The following is a 13,667-nucleotide window of genomic DNA, read 5'->3' as shown; positions in this document are numbered from 1 at the left end:
ACACACACACACACACACACACACACACACACACACACACACACACACACACACACACACACACACACACACACACACACACACACACACACACACACACACACACACACACACACACACACACACACACACACACACACACACACTAATTCTGTTTATTGTTCATCTTAGTTTTCTACCCCCATGCCTTCACCTTGATTTATCATTCCTTCTAACTGGCAATAACATTGTGTTTTCGAGTTGTCTGTCTGTCCGTCTGTACATCTATCTGGGACATTTTTGTGAGCTCAATATCTCAAATTATTATTATTTATCACATACTTATCACAAATGTCCACTGTAACTCAAGGACTGAGCTGATTAGATTTTGGAGGTCACAGGTTGGAGTCACTGTGACTTCATGAACACAATATCTCAAGAATGCTTTGAGGGTTTTTTTTATAAAATTTGGCACAAACTTTGATTAGAGGAGAAACTGATTATTACACTTTGGAGGCTGGAAACACTGCCTTTTTAAACCTGAACTTCTTAATTCAAGTGGCATCTTCATCATCTGTCATGTTTTGCTGTGGGTCAATGTCAAACTGAACATGGTTAAAAAAAACAGGCTCAAGTGACCAAAGCTGTCTGAATGTAACCTACACACAATTCAAATCTGATTCTGTATCAAAAGGCTAAATACCCTTTTCAGTTAAATCAGATGATATACCTTTTTTTAGTTTCACAACTAGTGAATTAGGTGGCTGCGTTGGAAAGGTGTTGCCTTAACTGTGATGTGTGTGTGTGTGTGTGTGTGTGTGTGTGTGTGTGTGTGTGTGTGTGTGTGTGTGTGTGTGTGTGTGTGTGTGTGTGTGTGTGTGTTGGGAGAGGAGCACGCAGCACTTCAAAGAACAGACTGTCGGCGTAATTAATTTCCACGCCCTGTAATTACTGATGAGGATCTATTTCTGATCTCGAAGTAATTCCTTCTGTTTTACTCATCCATCGGAGCAATTTACATTCTCTTTATTTCTGTCAGACAAAGGATGAATCAGTAGTGTGTCATTACTATTGGATTAGTCATGCTGGAACTTTATCATCATACCAGAGCAGTGCAGAATGAAATACATTTTCCTCAGTTTCAATATCTATCTTACAGGGGAAAATGCATTCTGGGGTTGCTGAAATTGTGCAATTGCGATTATAGTGGACAATATTGCGATAAAATAAAGAAATGGTCATTATAAGTCTACTTGCTTGGTTTTTATAAATACAGAACTATTCAGAGTTTTGGAATAGGTATGCTATTTCATTAAGCATAAGAGTAAAGTAGCATTGGAAAATACAAAAAAACTAAAGCTTTTACACTCTCCTGCTGTTTTCAAAATAACTCAAAAGTTTTTAATAATAAATAAATAAAAATTTCCCCCTGAAAATAAATGCATAAACTCATTTCTCCAAAGGTCAAAGATGGTAGCACTGTGGCACTTATGTACACTTACTGAAACTTGCCTGGGCCTGCACATGTCCCTGTGCTGTCTCAGTGTTGATGCAGAATAGCTGTGTTGTTGTCACATAGACGTAGAGAATTAAACTTTCCAAGTTTTGCACCAGTTCGGCTTCTGCTTGCTCATCGTGCTCCTGCTTGTCGGCATCCATGTTTGTTGACAGGACCGTCTGCATACTGTATAGGTGCTCAGAGGAATAGACACACACGCACGCGCATTCATTTACCGCATATTGCTGCCTTTTTGTGGGGCTATGTCCATGCACAAGCTCACATCACAATTGCAATTAGTTTAACTGTGCAGCACTAAAAGAAAACTGCGGGGAAACTCTGTTTTTTTTTTTACTTTTGGGATGAGTGTCATTTTTCCCAGGAAGGTAAAAGGTTTTTGTCTGCAGATCTCTCAAATGGTACCACCGAGGTCAAAGTCTGCAGGGCCAAGCAAACATTACATCACCTTAGCTCAATGATAAACTTCTCATCAACATAGCTACTAAAGTACACAGTATAATTAAAACTATCAATGCGGAACAAATCATACAGAACGACTCGTCATCATCGTCCAGTTGTTCTGAGGCGTAGTAAGCGACTGATTCTCTATTTCCAATGGACTTATAAGTACTTCTGGCTTCAACAACACCACCATGATCTTGTCTGTTTTCTGGTCTGTTGTTGTTTACTTGTGTGTAGTTGTTTTCCCCTATGTTGTTCCCTTGTGAGTCGTTGTTTTTTGGCCTGTTGTTGTTGACTTGTGTGTTGTTGTTTTCCGGTCTGTTGTGGTTTTTTGGTCTGTTGTTGTGTTGGTCAAATGAGTCATTTTCCTGAATCACAATGAACAGCAGCAGTCCAAGGCAAGCGAGGTCACCCCATGTTTGAATGATTTGGAAAACATCAGCGTCACTTCCAAAGCGGTTGCTGAGGTACAACAGTCTTTGATGGTTTCCTCCTAAAGCAAACTCTCTGATCTGTCTTAAGAGGTTAGCAGTGATCTGGTAGGTCTGATCTGGATCATATGTGTTCTGATGAGGATAATGTTGTGTGAGATACACTTGGTCAATTCTCTGCTCCCTCACTCTGATTATGATCCTGTCCCTGTTACTTCCATGATACTCTCTTCTTGGGGGATTGACAACATAAGATGGAAGTGACCGGAGTGTGTCTTGATTGAGATTGCCAACAGTGTAGTACTGGTATCCCCGAGGCAGTGGATCCAGCAGGTCCTCAAAGTTGCCATAATGATGTGCGCCATAATCTCCATCTGGGTCAAAGTTGAGCCGAATGACATTGGTATTGACCATGTCAATTGTGTTGGCAAACCAGTGGAGCAGCAGCAGACTGTGCTTGGGCACAGATTGACCAAAGTTGATCTTCTTCAAATCATTGATTGAGTCGATCCTTTGTACAGCTGACACAGAGGTTAGGGTGAGGAACAGAGCTACACAGAAACTCATGACTCTTCCTGATGTCTCCATCATCCTGTAATGATATTTAAAAAGTTATTGCTCTTGCATAGTGTTGTGACTTTTTTTATCCATACTGTACATTCTTAATCCATACATGTATTTGTAACTAGAGATCACGCATATTAAGGATATGTTGGCAATTTAAGGTGTGCCTTATTCAAACAATAGTTACAGTATCTCACAAAAGTGAGAACACCCCTCACATTTCTTCAAAAATTTCATTATCTTTCGATGAGACAACACTGAAGAAAATACACTTTGATACAATGTTAAGTAGTCAGTGTACAGCTTGTATAACAGTGTAAATGTACTGTCCCCTCAAAATAACTCGACACTTAGCCATTAATGTCTAAACTGCTGGCAACGAAAGTGAGTACACCCCTAAGTGAAAATGTCCAAATTGGGCCCAAAGTGTCAATATGTTGTGTGGCCATAATTATTTTCCAGCACTGCCTTAACCCTCTTGGGCATGGAGTTCACCAGATCTTCACAGGTTGCCACTGGAATCCTCTTCCACCCATTCATGACAACATCACAGAGCTGGTGGATATTAGAGACCTTGCTCCCACCTCCCGCTTGAGGATGCTCAATAGGGTTTAGGTCTGGAGACATGCTTGGCCAGTCCATCACCTTTACCCGCAGCGTCATACCCAGAGGTTGGCTTTGGAAAAAAGACCTATGAATACTGCCAGCATTGCTGCAGGGCTTGAAGGGGTGGAGGGTCAGCCTGTAAGTGCTCAGACCTTACGCCCCACACTGCATCAAATTGGTCTGCAGATGGTGCACAAGCAAGCCCACCTACAGTTCACTTAATGCCAACATGTACTGTGCCATACTGAAGCAGAGCATGATCCCCTCCCTTAGTAAACTGGGCTGCATGGCAGTATTGCAACGTGATAACGACCCCAAACACACCTCCAAATGACCACTGCCTTGCTAAAGAAGCTGAGGGTAAAGGTGACCTAAACCCTATTGAGCATCTTTGGGGCATCCTCAAATGGAATGTGGAGGAGTGCAAGGTCTCTAATATCCACCAGCTCCGTGATGCTGTCATGACTGAGTGGAAGAGGACTCCAGTGGCAACCTGTGAAGCTCTGGTGAACTCCATGCCCAAGAGGGTGAAGGCAGTGCTGGAAAACAATGGTGGTCACACAAAATATTGACACTTTGGGCCCAATTTGGACATTTTCACTTTTGGGGTGTACTCACCTTTGTTGCCAGCACTTTATACATTAATGGCTGTGTGTCGAGTTATTTTGAGGCGACAGTAAATTTACACTGTTATACAAGCTGTACACTGACTACTCTACATTGTATCAAAATGTCATTTCTTCAGTGTCGTCCCATGAAAAGATATAATGAAATATTTGAAGAAATGTGAGGGGTGTACTCACTTTTGTGAGATACTGTATGTGGCTTTATGAACACTGAAACCAGTTTTGCCTATTGTGCTTCCAATACAAGAGACTGGGGAAACATCCACGCCTTGTTCTATGCAAAAAAATGTCCCCAGTTTATCAGGAGTTTATATGAGGCTTCAGCAACCACAGTTAGTCAAATCGAGTATATTCAAGTTACAATCTTTGTAAGGAGTTGTGTGGGAGGATTGGTAACACACAGAGCAGATAACGGTCACAAAGTAGGGTTGAGTTAAATACTTCACAATTCATACTGAAATAGAATAGAAATGAGCTCACCTGTGTTAGTCTACCGCCATCAGGTAACTGGTCTCAGTGTGAGTGAGAGCAAGCGTAGCTCTTTGGTTACAATGTCCCTCTCACGTAAAACTGGCGAAACAAGCATTGCTGGTGGTTACAGCATGTTTGATTATAGATCTGTTTTGCAAAAAACTTCCTTATGATGTCACGTAGATAAAAAAAAAAATCAGTCCTACTTGTTTGTTTGGTGTACCAGTCATGTGCGTATGGAATGCAATAATCTGATTATTTATGTTTTGCTCTCAGTGGATTGTATTATTATGTTAAGAGAGGAGTCAGGGAGGAGCTAGGGTGGAGCTTAGTCTGAATCCAAAAAAAAAAAAAATTACTATGTAGAATACAGCCAAAGGTGGGGGGACTGTGCAAATAAACAAACATACAAGTTGTAGTTGGGCAGAAGTGATCATTGAGGGATAATTTTTTTGTAATTTTTCCATTAAAATGTTGCATAGTCTGCCTTCTTAAGCCCTATAACACAAACTACAATGCATGTAACATTAGCGGCTTCATTTTCACACAGTAGGCCTACCACATACGACAGGAAAGTGCCAAGGCAGAAACACATTACAGATGCGGTGGCGTTTCATATGACATGGTGCCTAATACAGTCGAGAATTCAGGCTGGGTTCATTCACTGGAGGTTGAAGTGTTTTCGTTAGGGATGCAATCTTTTATTTCCAAACGGCCCTGGTGCACTTTTATTTATTTAAAAAAAAGTGACTGCAAGTTTCACACTCAATTCATTTATCTCTGTTGAAGAACTTTTTTTTCACATTTTTCTTTTGAAGTTTAGTTTGCTGAAAGTGAACTTGGCACTTTATTATTTCCAATAAAGGTATTCATCTTTGTTTGATCAAGAGGAACCTTATTTAACAAATGTTTAGTTTGGTTAAACCTAGGTTTGCACTCTATTTCTTATCCATGTTTGTTCATTTTCTGTCTTAGTTAAAATTGGTTTGAAAAAAATAGAGGATTTTATTTTTAGGCCATATCACCCAGCTTAGTGTCATGGTAAATTATAAACTCTCTTAATAATACTATAAGAGCTCACCTGCTTTAGTCTGCTGCCGTCAAGTATCTGGTCTGTGTGTGTGTGTGTGTGTGTGAGAGTAAACCCTTGTTAGCTTTCCCCTCTAAATGAAACTGACAAAACAAGTATCACATTTGGTTACTGGAAGTTTGATAATACATCAATACGAAATGCGGTTTCACTTTCACTGCTGTAGTTGTTTACCATTCATGTGCCTAAAGAAATGCAAAAATCGCATCATTTATATTTGCAGTTTTTCCTATAATCATCCTGTAATGAGAGAGTTAATGGTGTCATTGGGGAATTGTATCTAGCCTGTGCTGGTCAAATTTAACAGTGAGTGTGTGTGTCCTTTTGGAATGCAGAGTGGGGAACTAGGAGATTTGTATAAGATAATCATTTTATTAGTCCCAAATTGGGGGCATTTTCAGTGTTACAGCAGTAAAAGAGGATAGTGCAAATGACAAAAGCATCAATCAGTAAAGATGCAAAATATAATGATAGTCTATATAACATTGAAAAAACTGACACTAAAAAGTGAACGGAAAAAAATGCATGTTCAGTTTAAAAGTAAAAAACAGTAAAGACAAATGCAAGTGCTGATTGGTACAGTCTGACTGCTGCTGGAAGAAAATATCTGCGGTATCTTCTCTTCACACATTGGGGGTGTGTCAGTGTGTCAGTGAAGGAGCTGCTCAGTGATGTAACTGTTTCATGAAGAGGGTGGGATGTGTTGTCCAACATGGATGACGGATTATCTCTCATACTCCTGTCTCCAACCAACTCTTCAGGGTCTAGTGAGCACCTCAGGACAGAGCTGGCTTTAATTAGTTTATTCAGCCTCTTCCTGTCAGCAGCCGTGATGCTACTGCTCCAGCAAACCACACCAAGCAAGATGGCCGATGTGATTTATATATTGGTGCCGGTATTTGGTCTCAGTGTGTGTGAGATAGCAGGTGTAGCTCTTTTCGTTACCATTTCCCTCTAAACAAAACTGAGGAAACAAGCATTGCTGGTGGCTTCAGCATGTTTGATAATAGATCTGTTTTGGAAAAGACTTCCTCGTGATGTAGAGGAAAAAAATCAGTCCTTGTTTGTTTGGTTTACCAGTCATGTGCTTATGGAATGCAATAATCTGATCAATCACGATTTATTATATACTGTCCATGGAGGCTTTCTTCTTAAATACTATGGAGACTTTCTTCTTAAATACTAAAGTTAATTATTATACTGTGTTACCCCAGTACAAATGATGTGACCGATGATGATGACCTACAACAAAATATCCCCATTTGGATTCCTATCGATGACGTTTTGGTCTACTAGTTCACAATGAAACTGGTTCTAGTACAACACGCTAATAATAATGATGATGAATTGTAATTCTTGCACACCCTTTGGACAAAAGCAATAGTCCTTTAACTGGGTGAGTACTGGTTCCTGGGTGAGCGTACCCATGACATAAGCATTAAGAACAACTTTATAGAAATATCATTCTCTGCACTGATGGTCTCATTTGCTGTTATATGTCATTTATGATCATCAGAGGGAAAATTAGACTGAAATATTTAAAAGTTCCTCCTAGCACCTTTTTTAAAGTTGTCTGCATGATCTTATTTTTGCTCATCCAGTTTAATTGAACTGAAAATAAAAACACTGACATGGGTCCACCTGATGAATATCTGTTTAATAAACACACACTTAACATTATAAAAAGAATAAAGAACAGTTAGTGAAATACACTGCTTTTAAAGCTAATACATTATGTGTGAAGGCTGTACCTATCGGACCATAAAGCTTTTACTTATCCGTTTAATTCATCAATTAGAGCAATTTGAATTATCTCTATCAGACACGAGAAGAATCAGCACATATATTTGATTAGACACATAGCAGCAAATAATCATATCAGCAGTGCATTATGATATACAATGAAATGCACATTCCCAATTTTAAGAGAATTTTGATAAGACAACCAATGCAATTATAACTATGACGGCAATTATAACTATGCATGGAATTATCCACAGGCAGTGATTTGGGGGTTGTGAGTAGGAGCGATTACCTGATTCCATGTTTGATGGAATAAAAGGCTTGCTGTCGTCATCATCACTCGTGTCATTTTGTTGGGTCTCTGGTGTGACGTTGTTTTCCAGTCTGTTGCTGTTTCCTCGTCTGTTGTGTTGATTAGAGGAGTACCTTTCCTGAATCACAATGAACAGCAGCAGTCCAAGGCAAGCGAGGTCACTCCATGTGTTTCTGATTTGAAAAACATCAGTGTCACTTCCAAAGCGGTTGCTGAGGTCAAACAGTCTTTGTTGGTTTCCTCCCAAAGCAAACTCTCTGATCTGTCTTAAGAGGTTAGCAGTGATCTGGTAGGTCTGATCTGGATCATATGTGTTGTTCTGATGGTCGGGGTGCTGTGTGAGATACACTTGGTCAATGATCTGCTCCGTCACTCTGAATATGATCCTGTCCCTGTTACTGCCCTCATACCCACTTGGAGGGTGAACAACATAAGATGGAAGTGGCGTGGACGTGACTTCATTGAGATTGCCAACAGTGTAGTACTGGTATCCTCGAGGCAGTGGCTCCAGCATGTCCTCGTAGTTGCCGTAATGATGTGCGCCATAATCTCCATCTGGGTCAAAGTTGAGCCGAATGACATTGGTATTGACCATGTCAACTGTGTTGGCAAACCAGTGGAGCAGCACCAGACTGTGCTTGGGCACAGTTTGGCCAAAGTTGATTTTCTTCAAATCATTGATTGAGTCGATCCTTTGTACAGCTGACACAGAGGTTAGGGTGAGGAACAGAGCTACACAGACACTCATGACTCTTCCTGATGTCTCCATCATCCTGTAATGATATTTAAAAAGTTATCACTTGCATTAAACATCCATACTGTAAATTCTCAATTCACACATTTTCATGTCTGTCTTAAAACATGCTAACATTCCTCGTTTATACTGGCCAATAGAAGAAGTATTGAGTTAAATGCTCATCATTCACGATGAATAGTGTCATTGTTTAAAACAAAAACTATATATCAGAAAAAAAGAAAGCTCACCTGCGTTTGTTTGCTGCCGTCAAGTATCTAGTCTCTGTGTGTCTGTGTGTGTGTGTGTGTGTGAGAGTAGGCATAACCACTTGTTAGGTTTCTGTTTCCCTCTAAATCAAAACCGGCAAAACAAGAATCTCATTCGGTTACAGGAAGTTCAGAAATCATATACCCCAGCTTTAAGTATATGATCAAGAACATTTAACAGAAAGTCTCAGAATATAAGATTCAGCATGGTCGTGGGATAGACAACCACAAATCTCAGAGGTGATAGATTTGTGCCACCGAACAACAAACTTATATAGACTATTTAAGATCCTAGATAGACAGGATGTTTGAGCGGACAGATTGCCTCAGGTTTATTGTGGTTGGCCTCATACACTATTTGTTCAGAGAACAAGAACTGGCAACCCATTGCCCGCAATACACATACCTCGTAGACCATCTGGGTTTTCAGGAAAAAAACTCATTAAATTGATATACATTTAGAATAGTGAATATCTGAAAAGTACATAGTAACATAAAAAATTGCCATCACCTGTGACATTAAAAAATGCTGACACTAAAAGTAAACAATAATAGTGAAAGTTAACTGCTAAAAAGTAGTGTAACAGTAAAACACCAATATGTTAAGTTTACAGAATGTGTTTCTGTGTAGATTGCTGCAGGAAGAAAAGTTCTGCGGTATCTCTTCTTTACTCACCACAGGTGAAGGAGCTGCTAAGTGCTGTAACTGTCTCATGAAGTGGGTTGACCATTGAAGGCCAGTTTCATTCTCACACTCCTGTCTCCTACCACCTCCTCCGGGTCAAGTGAGCACCTCAGGACAGAGCTGGCTTTCTTAATTAGTTTATTCCGCCTCCTCCTGTCAGCAACTGTGATGCTGCTGCTCCAGCAAACCACACCAGACAAGATGGCAGATGCTATTGTATATTAGTGCGTGGCTGCAGTATTCATGTATCGCAGACCAATTTCATTTCATTTCACAATACAGAAATGTTTTATAGACTGCATTTTTTTTTTATATTTGGCTACTTTTCCTAATAGGTGAGAAGCATTCACCAAATTTTCTCTGGCTTTTTTATTATTATTCCAGTTACATTGTATGGGTCCAAGTGGTTCCATTTTCATCATAACACTTATTTTAAACATCAAAAGGTTTGGATTTTAAGGCGTTATTCATTTTTTTCATAACTTAAATAATTACATACATACTTTGTCTTATGGCCACAATAGCAGATTAAAATGTAATTTAAAAGTTAATTTGGATTTAAACAACATTTTATCTATATCAACTTGTGCTCATCCAGTTTCATTGAACTTAAAATAAAAACACTAACGTGGGTCCATCTGATAGATTTCAGTTTAATAAGCACACACTTCTCAACACTACAGAAATAATACAACACTATAAGTAAAATATACCCCTGTTTAAAGCTAGTTATGAGTGAAGGCTGTACCTGTATCAGATCATAAAGCTTTTAATTTATCCGTTTAATTGACCCATCAGAGCAATTTAAATAATCATTTCAATTCTTAATCTCTTATCAGACACGAGAACAATCAGCAGTGAGTCTTTACTAGATAAGACATGTTGAAGTTTTATAATATCAGAGCAGTGCATTTATAATTAAATAAAATGCATATTAACTGAACTTAATCAATACTAATACGACAACCAATGCAATTACGAAAACCAATGCAATTACAGTAAGTATTAGGGCAAAACAACACTCGCATAAGTTCGGGCAGTCATTTTGGGGTTGTGAGTTGAAGGAATAGTCTGATTCTATGTCTTCCATTGATACACGGGTTGTCCTGGCTTCGTCATCACTCCAGTCAATTTGTCTGTTCTGTGGTCTGTTGTTGTTTCCTCGTCTGTTGTGTTGATTAGAGGAGGACTTTTCCTGAATCACAATGAACAGCAGCAGTCCAAGGCAAGCAAGGTCACTCCATATGTTTCTGATTTGTAAAACATCAGCGTCACTTCTAAAGCGGTCGCTGAGGTACAACAGTCTTTGTTGGTTTCCTCCCAAAGCAAACTCTCTGATCTGTCTTAAGAGGTTAGCAGTGATCTGGTAGGTCTGATCTGGATCATATGTGTTGCTCTGATGGTCGGGGTGCTGTGTGAGATACACTTGGTCAGTTCTCTGCTCCCTGTCTCTGATTATGATCCTGTCCCTGTTACTTACTCCATACCCACTGTGGGGGTTGACAACATAAGATGGAAGTGGCCGGAGTGTGTTTTGATTGACATTGCCAACAGTGTAGTACTGGTATCCCCTAGGCAGTGGGTCCAGCATGTCCTCATAGTTTCCGTAATGATGTGCGCCATAATCTCCGCGGTTTGGGTCAAAGTTGAGCCGAATGACATTGGTATTGACCATGTCAATTGTGTTGGCAAACCAGTGGAGCAGCACCAGACTGTGCTTGGGCACAGATTGGCCAAAGTTGATTTTCTTCAAGTCATTGATTGAGTCGATCCTTTGTACAGCTGACACAGAGGTTAGGGTGAGGAACAGAGCTACACAGCAACTCATGACTCTTCCTGATGTCTCCATCATCCTGTAATGATATTTAAAAAGTTATCACTTGCATTATTTATCCATACTGTACATTCTCAATCCACACACATATTTAGTAGTAGCAGCAACAGCAGCAGCAGTAGTAGTAGAAGAAGAAGAATTTTATTTTTATTGTTGGTCCATGACCTCAAAGACACAGTACAGACAAGGTCAATCATTTTCGTTTAAAAGTAACAATGGCCGAAAAGGGTGTAGGAAGAAGCCGAGGCTTATTTTGCCTACCCTCTTTACATATTGCAATATTATAAATATATTATGTATCACAAAAAACAAAACAAATGAAAAAAAAAAACATAACTAAACGAACATACTCAAGGCGATAGCCTGAATTTATAAAGTAGAACACGGAAAAAAATAGTCAGTTAAACAAAGCAATTCCATCAAATAAAAGAAAGTTTCCGTTGATCATTGAGTATAGTTTGATTAAATATACATTATATACTTTTTATATGTATAAGTATGTATATACTTTTTATACATTTTTATTCTATATTACATAGTGCACATTATTACCAAGTAAATATATGCATAGTATTACTCCAGACTCCCTCTATTTAAATATAACACAATGCAATACAGTATGGATTTACAGTCATAGTTTGATTCTAGTTAAGTTATTTTAGTGACTTACACAGTTGTAGTTTGATTATAGTTATATGTTATATAGTTTCTATACATTTAATACCATATTTCATTGCACAGGATTACCATTTAAATATATATAATTTTACACATATAACTAGATATGTACCTCACAAATTTGTTGACAATTTTCACGTCTTAAAACGAAAGGTTATGTCATTTTAACTGGTTTTGTTTGTTGCTAACATTCCTCTTGTTAATCCCGTCCAATAGAATAACGCTTGAGTTAAATGCTCATCATTCATGCTGAATAGTGTCATGGTAAATCAAAAACTCTCAATCAGTAAATAAGAGCTCACCTGCTTTAGTCTGCTGCCGTCGAGTATCTGGGCTCCGTGTGTGTGTGTGTGTGTGTGTGTGTTTGTGAGTGAGTGAGCAACCCCGTGTTAGGTTTCCGTTTCCCTCTAAACGAAACTGACAAAACCAGTTTCACTTTTGGTTACAGGAAGTTTTGATTATACATCTGTACAAAATGCAGTTTCCCTTTCACTACTTGTAGTTGTTTACCATGCATGTGTCTAATGCAAAAACGCATCATTTATATTTTCAGTTTTTAGACAATGTGATCGTGTAATGAGAGGATTCATTCTGTCATCGGGGAATTGTATGAGCATGTGTAGGAGGGGAAACTAGCGGGGTAAAACACATTATGGAGCATTTTCAGTGTTACAGAAGCAAAAGAGGATGGTGCAAATAACAAAAGCATCAGTAAAGATGCAAAATAATATAATAGTTTATGTAACATTAAAAAATCTGACGCTAAAAGACACTGGTGAGAAGCATTCACGCATATGTTCTGTTGCATTTTCATTATTATTCCACTTGCTTTTTATGGGGCCTAACCCAAAGTTCCACAGTTTTCATCATATAAACGTATTTTAAAACATCAAAATATTTGTTTCAATTGGACTTGTAAGGCTTTTAAAAAGTTTTTCATAACTTTCCTACTTAAACTGTAGGAAACGTTGAATCTATGGAAACAAAGGGACCTACTTATTTGGATCTGTGAGCTTCCAAGTGACGGGAAGTCCAACCAACTGCACATAGACCCCTTAAATAGAGGCCAGACATTTCTGCATGCAGATGGTACCACTTTTCTTGCCTGCTCTATTTGTCACTTTTTTTTGACAATACTGACACAATTTTCACATTGCATATTCAAGTGTGGTTGTCTTGGTAAGCATGTTTAGGTTTTGTTTTGATTAAGATCCCCATTAGCTGCCAATTTAATTGCCAACTCAATTCCATACAGCACTGAATACAAATTATGCAACAAATAAAATGCAACAAATTATACAACAAATAAAATGTGTATTATAAAAATTTTGAAAATAATAAATGAGAACCTAATAAATATAAGCATTGAATTGAAAGCAAGAACATAATGTCAATAAAATAAACTCTGTCTTTTCAAACTATTAAATCTTATTCATACCTTTAGACCCTTCCCCATTTTTCTAAGGCTTCATACTCCTTCAGCTATCCAGTTTACAAAACGTAATTGTATTGATTTTTATCTTTTCAATCGAATCTTAAATTAACGGACAATGTTCTTCTTAAAGTGTGTATTGTACTGTAAAGTCCTACTCCCTAATACCTATTTTTTTAAGATGTTTGCTGAAAAACCCGTCCAGATCATTTATTGTAGCAAGCCTCTATACCCTGATTTTCTGCTCATCTCA

The 13,667-nt window shown here is 38.5% G+C and overlaps 3 protein-coding genes across 5 annotated transcripts in view; 1 reads left to right on the top strand and 2 right to left on the bottom strand.

Moving 5' to 3' along the window:
* septin9a (septin 9a) overlaps nucleotides 1-13,667 on the top strand; it is a 97,952-nt gene that overhangs the window by 37,916 nt on the left and 46,369 nt on the right. The gene's annotated exons all lie outside the window — the stretch shown is intronic.
* LOC307263063 (uncharacterized protein) lies at nucleotides 7,377-8,798 on the bottom strand. The gene is made up of 2 exons (XM_080044093.1): nucleotides 8,768-8,798; nucleotides 7,377-8,556 (listed from the first exon to the last, which is right to left on the bottom strand). Exon 2 carries the CDS (start codon nucleotides 8,553-8,555, stop codon nucleotides 7,650-7,652), a length of 906 nt encoding a protein of 301 aa, XP_079900219.1. The 5' UTR covers nucleotide 8,556; nucleotides 8,768-8,798; the 3' UTR covers nucleotides 7,377-7,649.
* LOC307263062 (uncharacterized protein) lies at nucleotides 9,946-12,307 on the bottom strand. The gene is made up of 2 exons (XM_080044092.1): nucleotides 12,285-12,307; nucleotides 9,946-11,323 (listed from the first exon to the last, which is right to left on the bottom strand). The coding sequence occupies exon 2, from the start codon at nucleotides 11,320-11,322 to the stop codon at nucleotides 10,405-10,407; it is 918 nt and encodes a 305-aa protein (XP_079900218.1). The 5' UTR covers nucleotide 11,323; nucleotides 12,285-12,307; the 3' UTR covers nucleotides 9,946-10,404.

This window comes from Ammodytes marinus (genome assembly GCF_949987685.1).
Source record: "Ammodytes marinus genome assembly, chromosome: 16".
In the NCBI taxonomy this organism is placed as follows: domain Eukaryota; kingdom Metazoa; phylum Chordata; class Actinopteri; order Uranoscopiformes; family Ammodytidae; genus Ammodytes; species Ammodytes marinus.
The sequence above is the reverse complement of the archived record's forward strand: the minus strand, read 5'-3'. Positions and strand labels throughout refer to the sequence as shown.